At 40.7% G+C, this 26,761-nt stretch overlaps 1 protein-coding gene across 1 annotated transcript in view; it reads right to left on the bottom strand.

The window, feature by feature from the left end:
- Window positions 1–19,359: 19,359 nt before the first annotated feature.
- vegfc (vascular endothelial growth factor c) overlaps window positions 19,360–26,761 on the bottom strand; it is a 48,616-nt gene continuing 41,214 nt past the window's right edge. Inside the window, exons 6-7 of the mRNA XM_076092038.1 lie at window positions 22,428–22,804; window positions 19,360–19,538 (exon numbers count right to left, since the gene is read on the bottom strand). Of these exons, the coding sequence (XP_075948153.1) occupies window positions 19,430–19,538; window positions 22,428–22,804 (486 nt within the window). The 3' untranslated portion in view covers window positions 19,360–19,429. The remainder of the gene's footprint in view (window positions 19,539–22,427; window positions 22,805–26,761) is intronic.

Raw genomic sequence — 26,761 nt, 5'->3', positions numbered from 1 at the left:
GAGCACACAAGGATCACTGAAATCAATAACAATTTTAACAACGAAGTGGGGACAGTGTCAAGGGGACTGGAGGACGTTTTCATACAACTAACCAGATTGTGAGTTTTTGTAAGAGACAAACTCTAGGATTGTTGTCCTGGAAGGGGCATGGTCTCTCAACAAAGGAGAGAGTTGTTGCATTCATTAACTGAAGAAATTGGAACAGTTAGGTGATGCAGTCAAGATGTTACTGATGGTGTCAAATTTTTTACAAGGTTAGAAAAGTAGGTTGCTCTGGTATTCTCTACCATGTAATTTAAATCCATTATAAGAGAGCGAGTATTGTCTTTTATCCAGCGGGAGTTGTTCACAGGAGCAAATCTAGTCTTAATAGGAGCAACTTTATCCAGGACTGAAAGACAGTGCTCGTACAAAGATTCTTCTTGAGATTCCACATCACCATAAGACATAATTAAACACTACACATAAAAAGAAGCAGAAAACTTTGCTGCAGCGAGAGAGGGTTTAAGTTGTGAAAGCTAATTTCACGACGACAAGATAAAATCTTGACTTATAAGTCACGTCAAATAGAACACAGTTGTGATGTAAAATAAAATGATCCTCAAAATAATCCTCAGAATCAATATTTAAACCAAGAGTAAAAACAAGTTCCAGAGTATGACTTCTGATGTATCTTGAATCTGTGGTATCATATAAACTAGAAGCAAACGTATCAGAAGCATTATCAACATGGCTATTAAAATACAGTAGCATAAATCTGGGCTACAGAACATGGTGGCAAGTCCTCAACCACGGCCTTCGAGTCTTATCTAGGATGACCTGGACCCTGACTCCAAGGACACAGTGAGTGGCAGTGTAAAGAAATAAATATTTCTGTTCTCCAGATTCCTAACTCTGTGGTTGGGGAGAAAAGGGGATGAGGAGATGTGTTAGGACACAGAACTTCTGTTCGAAGAGAGAATCCGCCCCTTCCCCTCGCCACGTGCTTCTCAACCGCCTCCAAAACAGAACAGCTGGTTCAAGTCAGAATCAAAAGGATTTATTATCCCACAAACGCAAAAACAGTTACAAACCGAATCACACTATTAATAACATAATATTTCATGAAATTGAGGCACAATCCGGGCCACCCGGCAGACTGTTGTCTGGCCGATGGCCCCCAGAAGATCTGAAGCTGTCCCCCCATTCACTGTCCTATTGTGTCCTGAGTGTCTCTGAGATGTCCCGTATCAGCTCAGTGATTGGCTGAAATCCAATAAGCTCCTCCTGGCTTATGACTCATTCTTCTGGTCCGGCCTCCTCTTCAGCCAGCGTCAGGCCATCCCCCGTTGCAGCAGACTCTACTCATGTCCTTGAATGGTTGCGACCTGAAATTCCCTCACTCACCTAACATCAATCTAATCTCTTTCACAGTTCAATAATTCAAGTTCATTGACTATACTTACAGTGTTCAATACATACAGTGACTTTAATTTTTATTTTAATACATTCAATGATTATGCTTTTATGGTTTAACACTTCTATAAGGAAATATACTGTAACATATAATAATATCCACCACTAGGGGTGCTATTAAACATGATTAGAATGCATTCTAATCATGTTTAATAGCTATGTCACAGGTGTTGTGATCTGATTATATCAACAAAAATTATTAAAATCGACCTTGTAGTTACAGAACTATGGTCAGTTTTGTAGGGCTATGCTTTTTCGCTCAGAGACCTCAAAAACGGCTCCGAGCTTAAGAGGTTAATACTTAAATTCCTCACAGATGTCAGCTAGGGTCATTGCCTGGGATGGAATCTGTTGATTTGGCTTCACAGTGGTGCAGCAAGTCACCTGAACACTGCTGGCCACCAAGCAAGCTGTTGTCTCGGCAGGCACTGTTTTCACAGAGGGGTCCAGGTCGGGACGAGTCTGAACGGCAGGAGCATCAGCTGGGTGAAGTGTCGTCAGACAACGTTGCATAGTGGTTCAAGAGGCAGCCCTTCCCAAGTCTCTTTTGCGAGCGCAGACAACCTCCTCTTCCCAGGATGGTGTTGAGCAGGAGGAAAGCCATAGACAAGTGTAGGTGTGCTTGATGGCTGATGTGTCCTGGGTGTTCATGAAACTGGTCAATGGAGAAAGTCATTGAATATCCCTAAGGTCAGCGATGTTTTTGTTTGCTTTCTTGAGTATCCTAAGTGTACAGTCCTCACTGTGCATACTTGACATAATTGCTTTGGTTACCTTAGCCACTAGGCTACAACGAGCCCAGCCGAGCAGTTCAGAACCTGGACCTGAGCTTAGACTTGAATTGGACTTGATTAAGTTGGTCTTTATTACAGCCCTGGTGAATGAGTAAAGTCCTCCCAAACTAAACAACAGTATTAGTTGATTGAGCAAATTCTGTAAAATGACATATGTTTGTCTTTGAGTGACAAAGTGTCCTAGTGGGCATAGGGGATGTGACTTTGATATGGGAGTCTGCCGTTTGTTTCCTTTTTCCTATTGCCAGTCAGTGTGGGAATGACCGCAGTCGTTCCCTAACCAATTGAAGTAGTTATTATTGTAACCCTGACAACTGAGTTCATTGCGTTGTCACATCATAATACAGATTTTCAGCCCCATGTCCCCAGACCTCTAGCGGCCCCCATGGCAGTTCTCCACGAATTCATTTAGAAAAATGTAGCAGGTAATCAATTAATGTAAACTAATATAAACTCATGGAAGTTCCTAAAATTAGATTTTCTAACAGGCCGTTTCATAGCTACTACAATCCACATACAGTGAAGTTCGGTTTTATATTACCGCTGGGGCTAGCTAGTCGCCTATTTGGCTCATTTGATTGGATTATTTTTTTTAAACACTCCTGAGTGCAGGATGAGTTATCAAAGATCTGAAACCTTAAGAGGATATAAAGACACTAACATTTAAGGTGACGTGGAACATGCACAATGTACAAAGAGTAGAAAGACCAAGGGTCCACAGCTCATGTATGCCCCTTGGCCCTCAAGCGGGTTAATCGAACCAAGTCTTGATTTACTTATAGAGGTAGATGCATCAATTTAGAAACCCCATACATTATTTCTAAAGTAATTGTCTTTAAGATTTAAAATCAGAATTGCCCATTTTATGTTTTACAGCTGAAAGCCCAATTAAAGTCTCAGTAAAACAGAAGTTAGAGTGTCTTTAGCTTCTGTAGTGTGACGTATTTACGTTTATCCCGCAGTTACGAGAGATTAGATCGCTACAAAGTGGGCAGGCTTAGAAATATTGCAGTATGAAGCTACTTTTTTGCATATATTGTTAAATAGGTGCAGAGTGTGATGGGTGATTTGATCTAATAAGGTTAAAAATCTTGTGAGTGCACAACGGTAAAATACTCCAAAAAATAAGATAAGTATGAAATGACACATCTTGGTTCCAGAAGTTACAATAAATGCAATTTCTTGTTCCCACTTTGAGCAGCTGGAAGCAACATCTGAGGGCTTTTGAACCTTTCAGGAGGTGTTTTTTCAGTGTAGTTTGACCTGACCATCCATTTCAGGAAAGCCTCCCATCACCGTAAATCATCCCTTAGCAAAACACTTAGTAACCTCTTCAGGAGTGAAGCATTTGGGATGACCCTGTTGTCAGGGCTCTGGGCTCTCTGCTTGGTGAAATATAGAGGAAAAGCCAATTTGGAGCAGATGCTGTTAAGACCTTTATAGGAAAGTATTTGGCAGTTACTTGAGTGCTTCTGTGTGACTGCCAATGTAGCTGACATTATGTGAATTTAGCTGCTTCAATAAATCCCTCTCATGCAGCACTTACTCCCTGTAGCTTAAAATAAACTCCCTAAAAATGATTTGCAGCTGCTCATTAACCCAGTAGGTCAGATGAAAAAGTGTTAGCCACAAAATTGAATGCTGAGATACCACCCGCTGCTTAACAGCAAATACCGTACCAGAAGGCTGGGCCCCCCCACAGCGTATTAACTTCCATAAATCTACTGCAGAAGAGGTTAATGATGAGGGTTAGATGTAATGATCTATGTCAGAGCAGTCAGTCTTGCCAGGCTGACGTGGATGGTAAGTTCTCCAAAATGTCTTTGTGTCAGTGACAGCATAACATTCTTCAGGATCTGGTATTTGGCATACAATCACAACATAGTCAGCAATGGAATACCAACTGCAGGTAACCAACACAGATTGTCTGTGTGGCAATGACTTTGTGGGAATTGGATTAATTTAAAATGTGTTTAGTAATATTCATCTTAAAAGCACAGCAAAAAACTGATGTCTCCTGCATTATCTTGTTGCGTCTTATAGAGGTCAAAATCTAGGTACAGTGCCTTTAATGTTTCAGGTTGATGTTAAGCTTGCATGATGTGTATCCTTTAACAACTCACAAACTAGCCTTGGCCTATAGTATTCCAGCTGATCAATACAGGTTAGTTTCTGGGACTCTGGGAAACATTAGTTGGGGCAACAGTATTGGGGGCTCAATGGGGACCTAAAGCCTCCCGGCAAATTATTCCTGTCCTGCCATTTGTTGCTTACAAAATATATTTCATCATTATGGATCTCCATTCTCCACAAGAGGCTGGTAAACTTCAATGGTAGAGTAATTGTAAATGAATAGCTAACTTCCTGCAACATGCAAGACTCAAAAGATACTTCTTATTTCCTATGTTGTTATTCTTTAAATGAAAATGTAAATAAATAAAAGATCACCAGTGGAGGATCACAAGCAGCATCCTGCTCCAGTAACATTTTTCAGAAAGACCACAAGGTGGCAGCATTAAGCAGTTTTTAACAGAAGGACGTTAGTGCTGCATTTGCAGGCAACGGTGCAGCTCAAGGCCACTGGTGGTCTGTGGCGGTATTCACTTTGATTCATCATCACTGTCTTGTTCAGACCAACAGGTGGCAGTAGTTAGCCACATTGGCAGAGAGACAAACATCAACGGCCACTGACTGTTGCTTTGTTCTGGAGATTACAACATCCAAGGCTCACAAACATAATGAGCGATGTCTGACCTTCAACTGTTGAACTGTTGCAGGTAACTGTTAGTAATGTCACAATATGCGTCTCAGCAGGAAGGGTTAACTTTTGACTCATTGCGTCATTGGGTCAGAGAAGGCTTACATTCTTTAGGAGGACCAGTCAAACTCTGTTGGCCACAGCTTTGTATGACGAACAGTTGTGACACTGAGGTGTCTGGAAGCACTTTAGACTTCAAGCGGTTCACTCTTTCTTGTATTTGTCCTCGAGTTAAAGCCTCGTTGCTATTCATTGTAAGCTATACAGCTTGTGGCTGGTGCTGATTGATCTGGAACCATTAAGTGACGGACCGTCCCCTCAGGAGATGTCAGGGCCTGGGAGCTATTCAGACTAAAAAGTCAAGGTGAACGGTGGTCAATGATAACAGCACTGTATTTTGCAGTACGACAGCAACGTTTGTTACATTGTTTTCTTTTTCGGAAAACAACGTAGTTTCTGGAAGCAAAACACTTTTCTAAAATCCCCGGGTTGGTGAATCATGACTGTCTGATAGCACTAAAAACATCGGACTCTCCAGTAATAACAGGGCAAACCTCAGACTGACCCCAGCATGGGTTGAACAGACATTATTGTGTTTGATGGATAGTTCCAGGTTATTACAACTTGGGTCAGACTGCATCTCTGTGGCATTTCATCTCCGTTTATAGTGAAAAAGGATAACCAACAAACTGGAGTTAACCAGAAATGTTGGCGGCAAAAAAAATGTAGATGTTGGGTGACATATCCTTCAGGAGCATGTTTTGTAACTGTAATTTAAATAAATGAGTTAGTGCGTCATACATTTCTTCATTGTCTTGCTCTGCCTGTGAGTTTATGCATATTTCCCTTACTTTGCTGAAAGCTATAATGCTCCACTAAGCACACAGCACTTTAATAAAGTGAATCAAGATGTCAAATATTTGATACGACAACCTCCCCGAACCTGAACATCCCCCTGGACTCCAGCAGATCCCACTGAAAACATTCTCCCAATAATGTGAGAGGTGATCTGCCATAAATATAGGTTAATTTTCATTAAATATTTTCTCTCCCATGTGATTGACTGTTTCATTCCCATGTTTAGAACTCAAAATGGACGACCTTATATAGAATAATGTGTGTTTTTCAGGGATTTAATATTAGCTAGACCAAGTGTCTGCCAGTGTTGGCGGTCGCTGTGTTTTCATAACCAGAGGAGAGAAGTAGTAACTCTGCCTCTCTGTTTCTGTCTCTCTCACACACACACACACACACACACACACACACACACACACACACACACACACACACACACACACAGTCCATCACTTCAGCCAGCGAGTGCTTCAAAGATGTTACATAAAATACATATTTGGCTGTGGCATGTTCAGAGTTAGTGGAAGGTCAGATGGTGGAGAGGTTTCAAAGGTGCATACTATAACAGGGTTGGATACATCACATACTGACCTTTTACTCAAACTCATATTGAACCACACACACTCATTCTATCCTCTTTGTCCGCAATTTCTGCTGTTGAAGCTGGAATATTAAATGGTTTGGTTTTGCTCTGAGATTTTGTGTCCACACAATCTACACAATAGATTTTTTCAATCCCTTTTATTTCAGGCTTTTGTTGCAGGTTACAGCATCACAAATATATTACATTACATTACAGTCATTTAGCAGAAGCTTTTATCCAAAGCGACTTACAATAAGTGTATTCAACATAGGTATTCAACAGAACTACTCGTCACCAGAAGTCATAAGTGCATCTCCTTTTTTAAACAAGCATCTAAGAGCATAAACCAGAGCATAAACCGGGTCGATCGGCCACAGGGACCTCTGAGCGACGGGTAACCAATCGCCCCGAGGCAGCAGAGCGAAGTGATTGGGCGGGGGTGTAGGGCTTGACCATGGCCTGGAGATAGGAAGGAGCTGTTCCTTTCACTACCTTGTAGGCTAGCACCAGAGTCTTAAACTGGATGCGAGCTCTTACAGGGAGCCAGTGTAGAGAACGGAGAAAGGAAGTTGTGTGGGAGAACTTGGGGCGATTGAACACCAGGCGAGCTGCAGCTTTCTGGACAAGCTCCAGAGGTCTGATGGCCGACGCCGGGGCTCCGGCAAGTAGTGAGTTGCAGTAGTCCAGGCGGGAGATGACAAGAGCCTGGATGAGCAACTGCGCCGTCTCGTCAGTGAGGAAGGGGCGAATCCTCCTGATGTTGTAGAGCAGGAATTTGCAGGAGTGTGTAACCGATGCAATATTTGCTGAGAACAACAGTTGGTCGTCCAGGGTCACACCCAGGTTCCTCGCAGTCCGAGTTGGCGTCACCACGGTATCATCAATGGGGATGGACAGCTCTCGGTGCGGGCAACCCTTCCCCGGGAGGAACAGTAGCTCGGTTTTGTCCAGGTTGAGCTTCAGGTGGTGTGTCGCCATCCACTTCGAGATGTCAGCCAAGCACGCAGAAATGCGTACTTGAGTGTCACCAAGGGGAAATGACAAGACCAGCTGGGTGTCATCTGCATAACAATGGTAAGAGAAGTCATGCGAGCTTATCAGCCACTTCTTGCAACACAATCTTATCAAATTTTGCAGCCACATAAGCAAGTGAGCACAAGTGGCTCCACAGCACAACCTGGAGGCCATGGTGCCAAATATGAAAAATTGACCTTGCTACCAAAAAATATTATTGGCCGTATAATAGTGGTGTTGTGTGTGAAAGTACTCATAATGAAAACAACAGTTCAAAACAAATATTGACATGCAAATTAATCACGAAAAAACAAACTGCACCATGGGTGTAAAGGGCTTTATAGTCATGCAGTCTGCATCTGTTAGACAGCTTGATACACCTTTAACATGATTTTATGGATGTCGAGATTAGGAGTAAGAATTGCACAGCAATCACACACACACACACACACACACACACACACACACACAAACACAGCTGTTTTTAATCTCTGCTGCTTTCGTTCACAATTATTCACAGCTAGTAGACGGTTTGAATATTATTGACCCACAGGAGACACACTCATATGAGTTAAATAAAAACCTGATGTGTCGGTTGTGTGTCTGTCTAAACACAGGCTCAGTGGGACTTTTTAAATTTGACCACTTTTATGCTAAATTAAGTACTTTTATTCTTTCCAGTGTAGAACAAATCACCATGTAGCCCATCAATAAAACAGTGGAAACCACAGTAGCTTCTTACGACAGACTGAGACCTTTAGAAAGCTGAGCCAGATTCAGACTTGCTCAGACTTAGTTTATTAGAATAATGATAAAACTAGTGGCTGTATCCGTATGTTGCCTTCTTTAAAATGAGATCAGGCTTACAGAGTGTAATCATTTAAAATTGCTTATTTTTTGTTGTACAACAACTTCAATAGTAGAATACAGAAGTTTGTAAGGAGGAAACAACACCTTTAATAAGCAACAACTTGCTGCCTTCTGTGGCTGAAAACAGAGCAAAACCATAAAAAAGAGCTGAAAGATTTTAAAACTGCAGACTCAAGACAGTTTTATTTAGCCTTATATCATGAATCACAGATTGCCTCAAGTGTCTTTGTAATCTACAGTTTACCCTCTGTCCTTTGACCCTTTATTCAGATTAGAAAAAAACTGGAACTAAAAAACTGAGAAACAGAAGACATGAAATAGACAGACAGAAATGCAGTATGTCTTGTGTAGAGAATAACCAACATAATAAAACTACAGTATAGACAGTCCAAATGACAAAAAACTATTCATAAATTGTAAACATGAAGAAAATGGATGTGCAAGGCTTTCAAGCGGCTTCCAGGTGTTGCCAAACCTTAACATACGGTACCAAAAGCCAAACCAAAGAACACTATTCAAACAGGTAGAAGAATGAAAAATACACATATAGGGAGAGAGGAGATGTTGAATCTCCTGGAGGATGGAGATCCAGATCCATCATGTAGAATGAAGCCCCAAGGGTGGGTTATTGAGATGCAGTGGCTTTCAAAACGTTAATATTATTCTCCTCGGCAGAACTAACAAGGACTATAACTACAAGGCTTAAAAGATACATTGAGGCTGAGACAAACCCACCAACTGCATAATAAAAGGATGAGCAATTCATTGAAATTTAAGTCAAAAAGATGAGTTTTTAGTTTGGATTAAAAGGCCCATGGTATTCTAGAGGATTGGGGCTATATGAGGTTTAAGGAGATAAGGCAGATAGGAAGGTGCGTTCCAATTTACAATTTCGTAAGTCATCAGAAGCACCTTAAAGTCTCATCTGACATGGCTCGCGATTAATATGGTCAAATTTGCTAGATTTATTTAAGATTACAGCTCCTGCATTCTGAACCACTTGAAGACTTTTAGTAATAGCATGTAGCATGCCTGACAACAAAACGTTACAATAATCCAGTCTGCATGATACAAAGGCATGAGTCAGGATCTCTGCATCCGCCATGATGAAAAAAACCCACGATTTTTGCTTTGTTGCGTAGATAAAGGCAATATTGGAGATTTTTTATATGTGTAAATTTTATTATTGTGTGAACAAAACACCAAGATTCTTGGCTGTCTGACTTGTTAGATATTACACAATTGTCTAGAGGTACTGCTACTTGATTAAACTGATGTCTATGTCGAGCAGAGCCAAGCAGAGCCAATTTGTCATTAAACAATCGACAACAATCAACACAGTGCAAGAAATAGAAACGATGAATAGGGATGACAGAGTCAGTGGGGGTCCCGGGCTTTGTTGATGAGCCCGACTGCCGATTGGAAGAAACTGGCTCGAAACTGGCTCGAACAGCTTGTGTTGAGGGTGAGAGGGGTCGGCTAATCACAGCAGAGCGAATGATGCGCTGCAGCCTGCCCTTGTCCTTGTCTGTGGCTGCAGCGTACCAGACCGTGATGAGGAGCAGAGGATGGACTCAATGATGGCTGTGTAGAAGTGCACCATCATTGTCTTTGGCAGGTTGAATTTCTTCAGTTGCCTCAGGAAGTACATCCTCTGCTGAGCCTTTTTGGTGAAGGAGCTGATGTTCAGCTCCCACTTGAGGTCCTGGGTTATGTTAATCATTACATATTTTATTTCAGTTACAGACTACATGAATGCAATTCACACTAAACTACTCAAATAGGTTTATCAAAAGAAAAGATCATGGATTTAAAATACTCAACGATGACTTTTGGTTTCACACAGGAATGATGCGTACACTACAACAAAGGATATTAATGCACTTTCCATTGGTATTGTTTCCATGGTCCCAACACGTCATTTTAAATCACGTGCCACAACCTATGCGCTGTTAAGAAGCTGTGGTCTTTTGAAATATTTGTGAGATCAGGCTGGTTGTGGAGATAGGTATGCTTATGCCAGACTACATTTATGGGAGTAAGACTTGGGTTGAAACATACCAGAATGTCTGTTGCTCTCCACCAAAGTGTTAGCCGCCAGACCAACCAGCTAATGTCGTCATCTCTGTTACTAGCAGGACAAAAACACAATAATTCATTCAAGTGGCTGCCTGTTCTGATTTCAATGCCAATGTCTGACTCATGGAACTTATTGAAAGCACTGAAAAAAAGTGAGCACAATTGTCAACTAAACTGATCGTATCTTTTGGTTTCTACTAAATATTTCTGCTGAAACAAGATTTGACACTTTCAGAACCACATCTTTCCATTTTAACTTAACTTTTGGTTGTAGTTAAATCCAATCTGCAGTTTGTTGTTCTAAAGTCAGATGGAGGATTGGTTTCACAATTTCCTTGAACTAACAAAAGCAATCAAGTGATTTTGTGTTAACTTATACATATCTATCATTGCAGGTCAGAGAATAGACTATTATTCCCTCTCCAGATTGTTAGTTGTAAGACTTCTGTAAATTCTGTAAAAAAAAAAACACTGTATGAAAAAGTGTAATTTGTTTGAAATAGAATGTCTGGCAGGGTTTTACTTATTTTTCAAATCTGATGTCTTTGTAATTAGTGTGAACATTCCAGTCCACATTTATTACAGAGGCCATTCATTTTCTTATCCTATTGTGTTATCAGCTGACACACCAAAACTCCATTTCCTTCTTAGATAGTCACAACCCTCTCTCCCTCCATCTCTCTCTGTCTCTCTCTCCCTCCCACCATCTCTCTGTCTCTCTCTCTCTCTCCCTCCCTCCATCTCTCTCTGTCTCTTTCTCTCTGTCTCTCCCTCCCTCCCTCCATCTCTCTCTGTCTCTCTCTCCCTCCCTCCATCTCTCTCTGTCTCCCTCTCTTATAGACACACATTCACACACACTTGCACACACTAAGGTCATAAGTCAAAATGGGTTTGAATGGCAGGAAGGGAGTGGGATTGTTAATACTGGACTAAACTGTAATATATGGTGTGAACTGCTTTTTGTGCCACCAAACTTTATCTTCACATCTCTCTCTCTCCCTCTCCCTCTCTCTCTCACACACACGCACACATTGTGTGTGCCAACATCTTATCTTCTCATCGACAGACCTGGGTAGCTCTGTTACCTTCCTTCCCAATTATGGAGGGACTTGAGGTGTGTGTGTGTGTGTGTGTGTGTGTGTGTGTGTGTGTGTGTGTGTGTGTGTGTGTGTGTGTGTGTGTGTGTGTGTGTGTGTGTGTGTGTGTGTGTGTGTGTGTGCGCGCGTGTGTGTATGTTGGAGCCTCTATAACTGTCCCACTTTTACTTCCTGGAGACTAAAACAAAAGCAAACAAAATACATTATTGAAACGTAATGTTCAAAAATGCAAAAAAAGGCTGTCTTGCTGTTGTCAGAGCCCCCAGACTGTGGAACTGTCCCTATTGAGATCATAATATTGTTTACATTTTATTTCAATTTGTTCATTCTTGCTTTAGGATTTTTCTAAAAAGCACTGTGTTACCCTATTAAGAAAACCGGTCAATGAATAATGTTCATTAGCAACCTGAGCTCCCCGTGGACATCAGGACGGCAGAAACTCAATACATCTTTCGTTGCAGACTGAAAACTCTGCACCTTGGCCCATGAAATACTATATAGTGAAAAACTGTCTCTGTCTCCTATTGTTGCTAAATGTTGATGTCTTTGCATGATTATTGCATAGATTTCTGAAAATGTTCTTGAGGAAGGAACTTACATCATACCACACAATGATGTTTTTAATGGAATTTCATGTATACTATGACATTATTATGACTATACTAAGATGTTTTTATGATATTCTAAAACAGTGATTCTCAACTGGTGGGTCGCGACCCCGTTTTCAGTGGGTCTCGGGCCTTTCCCTGAAAAAAAAAAAAAAAAATATCTTGTGCTTTTATTTTGAAGGGGATTGTGGTAGTGGGCGTGGTCTGGGCTCAGCTGCAGGGGGAGATCTGTGGGAGTGGTTCAGGGGAATGGTGCCAGGGTTAATTGGCACAGCTGTAACCTGTTGCTAATTATCCCTCATTCTTTTAAGAAGTAGCAGGCTGGCGCTCTGGTGGCTGGTGACACACAGAGAGGACAAGGAGAGAGGAACACCAGCCCATGAGGAGCAGACTGAATTGTGATGCCCGCTTCGAGGAGGTGGGCAGCGTGATAGAGCGCAAGGCAGTTGACATTTTCTGTTTGCAATTAAGCACATTTGTGTGAACATTGGCTGCTGTAAAGTGTGTTAGTGTTGAGGAGGACCCGCGAGTAGCAGTGAGACGGCTACAGGGATTTTTTTATGCAGCGGAGTTATTCACACTCCTTAACAGTATTTGGTGTTAATGCCTTGTAATGCTAATAGACAACTGCCATTTCACAGCATAGAAGAACACCCACAAAGTTTGATTTCATATGCTAATTGAGCATGACGAAACGCAAGTACCACACCGACTACATGAGATATGGATTTTCTTACGTTGAGGACAAAAGAGGGCAAAAACCTCTGTTTTGTGCAGCGAGGTTCTGGCACAAGAAAGCATGAAGCCGTCAAAACTGAAGCGGCATTTGGAAACAAAACACCTTCTCTCAAAGATAAACCTGTTGAGTACTTTTGAAGACTTCAAGACCTGAGGACATCAAAAACTGTCTCAATTACCTGCAGCCAGTGACGGCTGGCCCATAGAGGGCACTAGGGCGCGGCCCCCCCTTGAGCTACAGAAAAAAAAAGTATAATAAATTGTCAATATTTGTGTTTTTGAAATATGGAATGAACCCAGTAATATATGTATATAATAAAATGATATATACTTTTCCTGCACGTCCTCTTCGCATGTCTCAGCAGCGCTGGGGCCCACAGGAGGCAGGTCCATGAAGCAGTTTAGCCAATTGCTGATTAAAGATATAAATGTGACATACAATTTGGCCAATCAGCGTCTTCAAATAGATTCAGCTTGGGGCCAAATCTGTTTTGCCCAGAGCTGCGCGTTCTCGTCGGGACTAGTCTCTACAGGCGAGTGCGAGCACTTCTCCAAGACCCGTTTGAGAGGAGAAATTTGGCGAAGAAACTGCAGTGAAAGAGCAATCAGACAGCAGACTAGCGGGAAAGGGAAGCAGTACATGCGAAGCTTCTCTAGTAGCTGTACACCAGACAGGTTTGGCTAGCTGGTAGCAGTCATGCTAATGTCTTATTTAGCTTTATAAAACAACAGGGACAGATCCAGCATGGACAGTTGAGGGATGAGGAAGTAAGGAAACATGAGAACACCAGGGCACACATGGAGAACTCTGTCAAGCTACATATCAGGCAAAGTGAACATCTTTTCTTTTACATAGTTGGCCTCAGTCTCATCTGCTTAACTTGGTCATGGAGGCATCAACATTTAACTGAGATGGTAAATTAACAGTGAAAACTAATCATAGCTTAATTTAACATCAGTATTCCTAATTACACTTCATGTTTACGTCTCCTGGTCTTTACCTCCCTTTTGGTTTCCTAACAAACAAGGTCCATAGGGGCATCTCAATAAATAAACGTGTGTATATATATGTATATATGTATGTATACACATTTTTATGACATACCATAGGATGACATACCATCCTATGATATTTCAAGTAACATTTTTATGGCATAGTATACTTTAAAATTTTTAATTACCTTTCTAGGGCATACATCTATGGTATTTTTTTATTATTTTGAATACATACTTTACTTTAGTGAAATTGTATTGCATACTATACTATATATGTCACGATTAGGCTTTGCCTTCTGTGTTCTGTGTGTGTGTGTGTGTGTGTGTGTATTTTTTGTCTGTGTGTAGCTCCACACCCTCCTCACTCTACCTGTCAGCCACTCCCTCCTCATCAGCACAACTCCCCTCACCTGTTCACTCACCTGCCTCTGATCAAGCCACTATATAGACTCCTACCTCTCAGACACACACATTGCCAGATCATTGTCATGTCAACCCAGTCGGCCTGCCTGCCCTGCCTTGCCTCGTCCTGCCAAATTTCACCCCTCATCTCTCGTCTCGTCCTTGGGTTCCCTGCTGTGTCGCTGTAAGATTCCTGTCGTGTTCTTGGCTCATTAAAACCTGTTTCACTCTGCATCTGGTCTGTATTTGAGTCCTCCACCACACCCCGTGACAATGTATATAGTTTTTATCACATATTTACTGGATACTATAATATATTTTGTATAATATTTTCAAAGAGGTCCTATACTTTGACATTGTTTATGAATATTTAAGGAATCGTATAATATTCTTCATGACATTATTATGACTCTTTAATGACATACTATGATATCTGTATGATATTTTATGGCATATACACTATACTATATCTTTGTGGAATACTATACTAGGACATTTTTATGTCCTATTAATGGATGTTACTAACTCGGCATCTTCCGGGAGTCTCTGTGCTTTCTCGCCTTGCAGGTTTCCGTGGATCGTTTTTTACACCTGCACCGTGGCTGTGCCTTCTGCTGTGGCATACTCCCTGACACTATAACTATTATTATTAGTCACATTTCTATTACTTTTATTGCTACTATTACTATTTTTATTATAACTATCATTCTATTATATTCACTGCTGCTGTTATTATTATTATTTCTTTGTTTATTATTTCTGCAATTATTATTTCTCTCATATGTATCATTTCTGTCATTTCTTAATTTTCCCAATTAAATATAACATGGATAGGTATCTGCATGCCTCAACCCTGGTCGTGTATGGATTACCTGCTCCTTTGATAGTAGTAATAAACTAGTGTGTGCTACCTGCTGTTGGTAGATCAGGGGTGGACTGAGAAATGCCTCCCTGGTCTTTATTAAACATGATTATACAGCACTGCAGTGAGAACACTGGTGTCTTATCCACACAGTGGAGAAGAAAAGGCCATTTTGATGGGTCTTACGTTAAGCTAAATGCTGTTTTACATTCAAATGTCAACTACAACACTGGTAAAGGATGTATCACTTAGAGCTGTAAATGTGGTACTTATTCATCATTTTAGAATGGGTTGAAATAAAGAGACAACGGATATTAGCCATATTGAAATATCAGGTATTTATTCCCAGTAGAGCTTCAAGCTATTTAACTTGAGGACTTTAGGACTTGTTCGAGATTGAAGTTGTTCACCTCTCTGCTGTTCTCTACAGCTGCACATTGAGTAACAAGCAGTGCCCATGTGGATTTGTGTGGATCTGACAATGGACCACACACTTCATACAACACTGAACTATAACAAGCATCTGATAGAGAACAAATGTGATATTCTGACATTTGAAGCTCTCCTCTAATCTAAATCAAATTTACATTGTCTTCAGCAAAAATAACTTGTAGTCTCTTTGGAAACAAGTTACATTACAGTCATTTAGCAGACGCTTTTATCCAAAGCGACTTACAATTCAGATTCTATCACGGCGTAGGCACAGCTACGGGAGCAAATTGATCAAGGACACATGGACATGCGACTAGCGGAGCCGGGGATCGAAGCGCCGATCCTCCGATTGAAGGGCAGCCCTGCTCTCCTCTTAGCAACCGTCGCCCAGTTATTTTTCACTTTGAAACTCATGTAAGATAAAAAAAAGTGTGTGTGCGTGTTTGATACTTGAAACATGATCTTAGTTTATTTTGATGTCTGACTCTGCTGGTGAGACACAAACAATAAAGGCAAAGACACACATTAACAGACACACACACACACACACACACAAATTATCTGGGTTGACATGAGACATGAGAGGTGATGTTGGTTCAACAACTAACATTCTACATCTGGAGTGGATTATAAAGTATATCAGCCTCTGGAGCAGCATGTCCTGTGTAGACACACACACACACATACACAATAATCTGCTCTGCTGCACTCAGGGCAAGAATGCTAACATACACACACACACCACACACACACACCTGTGGTGCCTGAATGATTGGCATGTTGGACTGATCAGTCTCTCAAGGAAGCCCATCCTTGTGTGTGTGTGTGTGTGTGTGTGTGTGTGTGTGTGTGTGTGTGTGAAGCATGAATCAGGCTGAAGAACAGAGACAGATAGCGGAGGAGACAGGGATGAGAAACCTGATCTTTCTTTCTCTTCCATGTTTGACAGGCGATCATCGTCAAAATGTGTACTGTGTTGAAGTTGAATTTGAAATATGTGTGTGGGTACGTGTGTGTGTGTGTGTGTGTGTGTGGGTGGGTATGTGTGCACGTGTGTGTGTGTGTGTGTGTGTGTGTGTGTGTGTGTGTGTCATCAGTTCCTGCCTATGTACTTTCCCAAGTAGAAAAATTACGACATTGGGAAGTTTTTAAAAATGTGGTCAATTTATCAAAATAATCCCTTGAAAATTCTCATCCAGCTCTTTTTGAGATGTGAAGACCAGGGTGAGACAAACCTAGCTCCCAAGATGACCAGCCAGTTAGACTCCATCGTCATCCTCGCGAGAACAGCAGAAATTGCCTCTTGTAATTTCCCAGTGGCACTGGTGTATCCAGAGCATTTTTAACTCAAGATAAAATATTCTTTGGTCTCAAAATCAAAAAAGAATAGGTTTTGTTGGGACAAATGGATTTGGCTGAGAGTAAATTTAAAGACTAATTAACACTGCCCATCACCAAAAACTGCACTAGACCTGTATCTCTCTACAGCTCTATATGGCACCTACATATCCAGCAACATTAGCTTTCAGTTGGAGTCGTGTTTGTGGCCACTCAGTGAAAGTAAGTCTGATATTCACTCTCCTTTCAGCTCTGCTTTTGGTCTCCATCTTAGAACATCTTAGATCAATTTAAAAGCTGATGGATGTTTTCATATTTGCCTGATGTTGACCTTCTCTTCACTCACCCGTCTGTGTAGCTGCAGGGAGGACGCCTCATTCCTGGAGAACGTCCAGGAATGAAATGAGGCGGAAACAATAATATGCTTAGTTTTTTGATAACACATCTTCAGGAGAGACTCAAAAATCTTAACTCAACTCTCCAGGATCCTCTGAATGTGGGAAATCTACAGTGATATTTGAAAATAGTATTTACATGTTTTGAATGTGTTCAGTATTGCAGTTTTTGTTTTGGACCTTTGAGAAAGGTCGCCAAACTCGACAAATAACTATGAAATTGACGCCCTTTCATCCTCATCAATTCTTGTCATTATAAGAATATATTTTAAGTTTCTATTGCGCTTTTTGGAATGAAGCTAGAAGTTGCCTCGAGGAGGGAGGAAGCTCAAAGTGCAGCCTGCAATCAATCAAGCACATTTAAATTAGCAAAGTTTCCCTTTAAATGTATTATTATTATGATTTCATAATAACCAAAGGGGGACATTTACACATGGAAAGAAAGTACAAAATATGTATCTATGTTCAATGTAATTAACTATGTTTTCAATACATATCACAGGAAAGACAAAATTTATATGAAGGTATTCATTTTGGCATATTAGACCCTCTCTTACATCCTTGCCACCACAGGCATTGCTGCTGATGCATTCTATCAGTGTTAACCACATCACATGCTTTGCACATTTTCTTGTTGTAGATCTGCTGACAGCCGTCCAGTTACAGGGAATGGTTTTAAGAGCCAGTTTTTCAACGGATAGGCAGTGTCCCAGGATGTAGTATCTAGCATTCACCCCACCAATGTCCCTGGTGTAAGCTGGATGGTGGCTGCCGAGGCAGGCCAACTCTCAAAATGTGGACAGTCTCAGAGCATCATGCAAGCTCCCAAGCAGTCCTGCAAACATGTAGAAGTCCCTTGAAAAGTGCCTTTCCATCTACAACAGGGATTATGGAGTGCTAGCCTTCACGGTTAAAATAGTTGGAGAGGTACTCCTTATGGTACCATGATGCGTATGGGATGCATCAACAGCACCAATACACTGCGGTAGCCCCCACTTGTTCTCAATGTAGGCAGCCTTTTCTTCAAACTTCTTCTGGTCTGGGAAGCTAATTTGTTTCAGTGCCAACGTCTGCAGCTGCGCTGAACTCTCGCACACACCAGCATGCAGTTGTTATGCTTCACTCCAAAACAAACTTCTGTACACTGACCCGGTCGCATGCTTCCACAGTGCAATCCCTTCTGTAGAGGTACACGCCAGCTTTAGTTTGTGTCCTGTGTCTCCATCACTGGAGGTTGCACAGGTAGAAAGATGCTTCTTTGGACATTCTGCAGTGGAAATTAGGCTGATGATGAGCCTAAAATATGAGTAGAACTAATATATATATAACTAATCGAGAGACTTTACTCAAACGTCACGTATCAAAAAGACTTTTATATTTCCTTCTTTAACCTCTCAAGTATAAAAAGTCAGGTTTTTGGGGGTTGACTGTCAATTTCAAATACATTAAAATCAATGTCTCTAAAAGGTCAAAATCTATTTTTCACCCTGTGAGACACACCCAGATTTGACCTTTAGCTTTAGTTACTATGAAACTTTACAATCACTTAGTGTTTCTTTGTGATGATGGGGAGGATGAAGATCAGAATAACCTCAGTAGAATATGAACCAAAACAGACAAACTAAGTTTACAAAATGCATCATCCAGTATACTTTATTTTACGCATATATATGATACAAAAATAATGATCACAGTGTATTTTCATGGAAAAAGATTGAAATTGCAATAAACAGAGGTTGAAAAACAACATTTAATAAATTATATAATCAATATCTCACCAAGGAATACTGAGACATAATTAATACAAAACCCCCCAAATATATATAAAAAAATATTTAGACAGTATTTTAAAACAAGTGTCGAGTGTTGACTCTCTCTCTCTCAGTCCTTCCTTCCTTTTCTGGGCTCCGATCAGCCGCTCTCCCATTAAAACATCTCAAACTGAGTCAGTGCATTTCCCACTCTCACCAGAGCTTCCCATATCTGCACTCCAGTCACTAAGGATTCCCCACGTTCATGAGGGTCCGCACACTTAGCTGCCATCACAGCTGACGGGGATGGGGATACTCATGACCAGCTGCAGGATGGGTGATGAATTCGAATTGTTTGTTATCTGCTCGTTAGCATCTCGTTATTGTGTTACTCGCCTGCAGTTAGTCCAGCCGTCTCCAGTGGGATGGTACGCAGCGACACACTTCCTCGCTGAAGGAGAAACCTGGTTCACACCTTCGCCTCCTTACCTCACAGGGAGGCCTGAGACAACTGCAATGAAAAATAAAGAAAGCAGGATTTAGCTTCAAAGCTAATACCATGGCAGCAAAAATAAGGTAGAACACATTGCTTTGGCAAGATTGTGTATCTCTCACAAATATAAAATGTTATAAAACTTTGAATGTAGAAAAAGACGTACAATGAATTCATGAACTGCGTATCAACCAGTTTTGGTCTTACCCAGGTGGGTATGCTGCTGTGTCTGGATTAATAATAGGTAGATAAATAAGTTGATGGAAGCCTGCAATTTACAGCAATAACACCATAACTTATAAATGTAAGGGAGACTCTTTTAAAGGGTTAGAGATAGAAAGTGGTAGTTGTTGCCCAGAACATTACAGAAATGATTACATTGTTAAGTGGAAACAGTTTTGTAGGACTAGAAAAGCACTATACAAGTAGAAGACCATTTACCAGTTAGTTATTTTTGCCAGAAGTGGGGAAAATGTTGAGAAATCTAAAGGAGTCATCCTCCAGGGAGCATGAACGTGCTCAGTTAATTTATTGGTAATGGATCTATTAGAATAAGACTGCTAGGTCATAAGATACGTTGTTTGCAAACTTGAAATAGTGACCTTAGGGCACCACTGCAGGAATGTTGAAAATAGGGATCATTAGCCTTTCACAGCACTTAACATGAAAAACATTTCAGAAAATGAATGGAGGGATGATATATGTATGTGGGCCAATCCAGGAGTTCTGGTTCCCTTGACAAGGGACAATAAGCTTTGAGGCAAACAAACGTTTAAGATACTTTAATATCGCAAAATAATCTTCACAAATGAACAGAACCTTTTTGATTTTTGAAGAATAAATACTATTGCCAGAAGTAAAAAGCAAAGTTAGTTTATATAACAACTACACCACGTTTATTTAAGCCACGTAAAAAGCTTCAGAATTCAAGAAAGAGTTATTAAATGACACGATATCATAGAACAAAAGTTTAAAATCTCATAAGCTTGTGTTAACGAGCATCTAATCAAAACCCATTGACTGCTGATCAATGCTGACATTGGCTCGACTTCACTGGTGACGCGAGCCTTTTGTTGTTGTTTTACTTTTCTGTCACAAACTACAAATTGTAATGTTACTGAATGGAGCCTATTATTCTTTGATTATAATCCACCTATGATACGATGGCATTTGTTTAATTGTGCATGTATTGTAGATACATTAATTGCAACAGTTTGTTAACAGAGAGAGGTCATCAATGCTCGCCAGTGTGAATGAAAACTAAAGACAAAGTGACGTAGTAACTTAATTCATTTGGTCACTTATCGTCTACATCCATGATCCTCTGTTTACCAGGCGGCTGCAGCTTTTCAGGACAGCCAAACCCTGCTGCAAATGATTGAGAACCACTGCTGCCTTACAAAGACAAACACTAACTACTTTCTTGTGTGTTCTAAAGGTCAAGCGTTACGACAAAGGTTTAGATTTCATAGCAGTAAAAACGAAAGCCTTCAGAACTGCTCTGTGATTTACAGCTCATGCCTGAAACACCAGTGCTTTCACCAGAACAGGATGTCAAACTGTTTTACAGTTTCACTTCTGATGCATTTATTGTTCTTAGGCGTCACATGACAGTGTGGTCTAAATCCTGTTTTAGGGGATTTGTAACCTAACAAGAATAAAATCAAGTTAAGTAAAGGTGACTACTTGGATTTTCTGGACATAAATGACAAAAATTGTCAAGTGCATGTCACGTAAGTCAGCATTGGCAACAAAATAACACCTTGAAGCCCAAAAACACTAGCTTTGGCCTTCAAAAGCTGATATCTGATTAACCCCAGCCCAGAGTCAAGGCCCAACGATTACACAAGGGGCCATGGAATTCCAAAGAACACACGAAGCATTGGAGGGATGGAGTCCTGTTTTACGCAGCACTTACTCACTTTGTCAACACGACAAAGATTCTGAGACTGGCGTGTAATTGCCACTGCTTTTGTGGCTGCACGGGGTGTCACACAATATTTAGTCATGGTTACTTAAAGAGATCTATGAACCCATGATGAAATACACAGCAGAGTTCAAATAGACACACACGCTCTCTTTCAAACACACACACTCACAGCCACATACACACTAGGGCCAGATCCCAGACACTAGATTCCAACCGCTGTGTTATACTCATAAATCACTCTCAAACAAGGGCACAAAGGGTCAAGACTGGACGGCATGGATGGATGTGTGTGTGCTTCCTTCTGTGCGGGGAGAGGAAATGGTTAAGTGACAGCTAGGAGAAGTCATTAGCACAGTGAGGTCTTGTATTACACACTGGGTTCACTACAACAACCACCAGTGCTTTCTCTAAACACAGCTAAACACATTGTGTGTGAATGTGTGTTGGAGCGGGGATTGACTTTACTGTAGGATGATGCAACCAATGGACCCACAAAATATAACCAGGAAAGGTCCTTGTTATATAGCTGCCCATTGCCGCGCCATGACCACAGTGATATACAACGTCATGACGTCACTCACAATCTTTTCCTAACCCTTAGTAGTTTTGTTGCCTAAACGTAACTTCCTGTGAAGATGGAGTTTTATTTTGAAAAGACACATGTACAGTTGCTAGTGCATATTGACACGGCGCCACTAACACTTCCAAGACTAGACGCTAGAAGGGCGTCATAGTTTGGAGCTTTGGTTTTTGAGGAGTTGGCCGTGAGAACGTGTACCAGGACAGCGTGTCTCCTTCCGTCTCCCCACTCACCATGCGCAGAAGTGAGTTACTATTGGTGTCAACATGGACAATAATGCCTCTTGATTTATAATATGAAGTACATTTCTGTTCATCATGACAGTAGGTGCCGTTGTTCAGCTAGCGGGCCTAAAAGTGTCAGCAGATGTTACGGAACCCTCCACATCCCTCCTTACCTGCATGTGGCTTGGTGAAACCTCCTTCCCTTTAGGAAGCACTTGTTGGGCGACTCGTTACATTCGCAGGAACACTTTGTTTTATTGAGGGGCTGGTGCCGAGGACACGTCCTGCTACATGTGCACTGACAGGTGTCCTTGTTGAAGACGTGGTTCTGAAGGCAGGAGGGAGCAGGCGGAATGTTGCAGACGCACTGGCAGGTGTTGCGGTCGAGATGTCGGTTAGGGCCGCAGTCTTGAGTTTGATCCCCGAGCCGACACGCACACTGACAGGTCTCCACGTCCAGTTCCTTATCTAAGCCACAAACATCCGCTGACAATATGTCTGTAGAGATAGAAGGAGAGGGAGACACACAGATGGGGTTTGTCTCAAGTTTCTTCAGAATGGAGCACCAAACAGGATGGAATCTAAAAGTGCTTACAGTTTTAGCAAACAAATGGAGATGCACCTAAATCAGACTGAATGACTGAACATACACATTTTTCTTTCTGATGTCGTCTTAGTTCATTATATAAATGGTTGTGTACTTACAGCAGCATTTAACAGTTAGTTGTCATTGGACTGTGCTTGTTTGGCAAACCCTGTTGATGTTTCTGTTTTATACTGTATGGTAATTTGAACCGTTTGTTGATATTATTGAAAGCTGTGGATTGTTATTGATTTAGCTGTGTTGTTTTTTTTATACATTTTCAAATATTTTCTTGTTTCAACTTCACTTTTCACAGTTGTATTATTGTATTATTTGGGCATTTTTAAATGTGCTAATATTCAGCTAATATTTAATGAAATGAACATTAAACAAACTGTGCAGTGTAATCAGCTCCACATTGTACTGCAACATCAACAACTGTAACTTCACCATGTGGGCAACCTAAGACTGATCAGTTAGAGGTGATGTCAGAAATTCCAAAATTCATTGAACACAACAAAAAACTTTTTTAATGAGATATATATATATATATATATATATATATATATATATATATATATATATATATATATATATATATATATATATATATATATATATATATATATATATATATATATATATATATATATATATATAATATATACAGTCAGGGCCATAAGTATTTGGACTGTGACAACATGTTTCTAAGTTTGCCTCTTTACACGACTCCAATGTATTTGAAAGGAAGCAGTCAATATGTGGTTGATGTAGCCTTTCAGCTTTAATTCAATGGATAAAACAAATATATTACATGAACCGTTATGGAATTATGGCCCTTTTTATACAGTCCCCCACATTTTCAGAGGCTCAAAAGTAATTGGACAATTGGACAAACGGTTTCATGGCCATGTGTGGCCTGTTCTGTCACTATCTCATGACAAACGATGCAGATAATAGGATTCAAAATGTTATATTAGCATTTGGTAGCTGGTCCTTGGAACTCTCAGCATGCGGATCAAAAAGGTGTCAATGCAAGTGAATGAGGCCATTATTAGACTGAAAACACTTAACAAACCTATCAGTCAGACAGCAGAAACATTAGGTTTGGCTAAATAAACAGTTTGGTACATTCTTAAAAAGATGGAATTCACTGGCAAGCTCACCAACACCAAAAAGCCCAGAAGACCACAGAAGACATCTAAAGTGGATGATTGCAGATTTATTTCCTTGGTGAAGAAAAACCCTTCATAACATCTACTGAAGTTAAGAACACTCTGGAGGAGGTAGGCGCATCATTGTCAAAGTCTACGATCAAGAGACGCCTTCATGAATCTAAATACAGAGGGTTTACAACAAGGTGCAAACCACTGGTAACACTGAAGAACAGGAAGGCCGATTAGACTTGAACAGAAAACATCTGACAAAGCCTGACCAGTTTGGGAACAAGATTCTTTGGACAGATGAAACCAAGATGAACTTGTACCAGAATGATGGGAAGAGAAAAGTGTGGAGAAGGAAAGGAACGGCTCATGATCCAAAGCATTCCACATCATCTGTTTAACATGGTGGAGGCAGTATGACATGGGCATGTATGGCTGCCAATGGATCACTGGTGTTCATTGGTGATGTCACAGCTGATAGAAGCAGCAGGATGAGTTCTGAGGTGTTTAGGGCTAAACTATCTGCTCAGTTTCAGCCAAATGAAGCTTAAGCGCAATTCAGTCAGGAAGACACTCTCTGTCTCTCCTCTCCTTGTAATTACTCTATCAGCTGATTGGGGGTGTGCACTGTTAAGTAACCAACCAGATTCTGCACACGGTTTCCTTAAGCCAATCACATCGTTGCTGTCAAACTTTAAATAGTGTTCTCCTCTCTGCTGCTGTCAGTTGTCATTTCAGCTTTAAGCAGATGCGACCCTCCTCCACCCCAGTCCCCTCCAGTCAGCATCACAGTCATGCTCCTGATTCATCATCAGATTGCAGCAACTCCTTTCACCACCACCAGTGTCTGGACTCCAGGGGGGATTAGGCCTATCGGACCTCAGTATCCCTACCCTCGCTGATATTACTTCAGGATGGAGTCCAATCGCCAAAGACTTTGCACTATTCATATTTGATGCATGTATAATAAATCATTGTTAAAATATAAAACGAGTCTCTCCTGATTGAAATGCTGCAAAACTGATTGGACGGCGCTTCACAGAGGAGATGGATAATGATCTAGAACATACTGTAAAAACAACCCAAGAGCTTCTCAAGGCATAGAAATGGAATATTCTTCAATTGGCGAAGTAAGTCAACTGATCTCAACCCAAGCGAGGATGCTTTTTACTTTCTGAAGATAAAACTGAAGGCAGAAAGACCCACAAACAGGCAGAAACTGAAGGAGGCTGCAGTAAAAGGTCTAGCAAAGCATCTCAAAGGAGGAAAGTCAGCGTTTGGTGATTCATGGGTGCCAGACTTCAGGCAGTCATTGACTGCAAAGTATTCAAAATAATGATTATATTCACAATTATGTTAGTTTGTCCAACTACTTTTAACCCTCTGAAAATGTGGGGGACTGTGTAGAAATGGCTGTAATTCCTAAACGGTTAATGTAATATTTGTGTTTTATCCATTGAATTAAAGCTGAAAGTCTACACTTCAACCACATATTGACTGATTCAGTTCAAATCCACTGGAGTTTTGTAAAGAGGCAAAATTAGAAAAATTGTGTCAGGGTCCAAATACTTATGGCCCTGACTGTATAAATATATATATAAGAATTACTTAAATACAAATATATTATCTGGACTTTTATCAATGTTTAGAATTGCAGAATAGAGCACAGTAAGTTTTATGAGTCTCATATGAAGTTATGGTTGTTAATTGAAACGCAAAGGTTTCACATGTGGTAATCTGTTGTACATGTTGGCTATTATTGAAAACACAACTACATGTAAAAACTGTGTGTGACAGTTGTTTGATGACACTGATAAACTATGACATTAAGACATTCCTGTAATGAACTAGCTGTTTTTCTCTTTCCTCGGGGATAACACAGATGGTTCTCTTGCAGTACTGGTAAATCATCTTTTAGCTGTGAAACACAGGGAGAGACGGAGGGAGAGCAACGGAAGGGCTGGCAAACATACACGCATACTCTGTGTGAACAGATGAACAAACACAGATAACAAAGATACACAGTTTACTGCTGACAAAATACAAGCTGTGTGTACTCCATGTGCTTACACAGACTTTAACAACCTCAATCATGGAATGAGCTTCAATGGAACTTCATTTGCCGCTGAGGACAGTTTTCAAGCTAAGAATAAAAACTATACGAGACAATACGATTTATGAAGCTGTCTCAGTCTCCTCAACACTATTGTGAATACACTTTGCCCTGAAATGACTTCTCCATAATTCATAGCACAGAATTTCTCAAGATGACAAAATTCTGGATCAACATACATAGACCGAACACTGGATTTCTTCAGGTTAAAACCACCAAAAGACTGGCAATGTCTTGTGAATAGTGTGGACTGGAGACGTAACCACTAAAAAGATGGGAGATTTGTTGCTGTCTTTCGTTTGTAGTTTTTAAACAGAAAACATACCTTCAAGCCTGTATTCATCCATTTAGGCTACCTTGATATGGCTTTTCTGACTTAGCTAGTACAGATAACTCCTCATTTCAACTTTAGGAATCAGCCGTTCCTCGTCCATTGCCGTGCTTCAAAAGCGAGAGACAAAAATAAATGGAAACATGGCGACTGACAAAAGTTTGGCTCAAACGGTGTGCCGTGTTGCCGCTCAAAGCCAGTTACAATAGAAAGAAATCACTCACTCGCGTCACAATCAGTTAGGACACCTGGAATTTGCACAAAGGTCCTCACTGTTACATGTTCTTCATCTAGTGAATGTGTGGACTCTACCTGCC

This window comes from Anarhichas minor, unplaced genomic scaffold (genome assembly GCF_050575085.1).
Source record: "Anarhichas minor isolate MPS153535 unplaced genomic scaffold, ASM5057508v1 ptg000014l, whole genome shotgun sequence".
NCBI lineage: Eukaryota > Metazoa > Chordata > Actinopteri > Perciformes > Anarhichadidae > Anarhichas > Anarhichas minor.
This window is presented reverse-complemented; position numbering and strand designations above follow the sequence as displayed.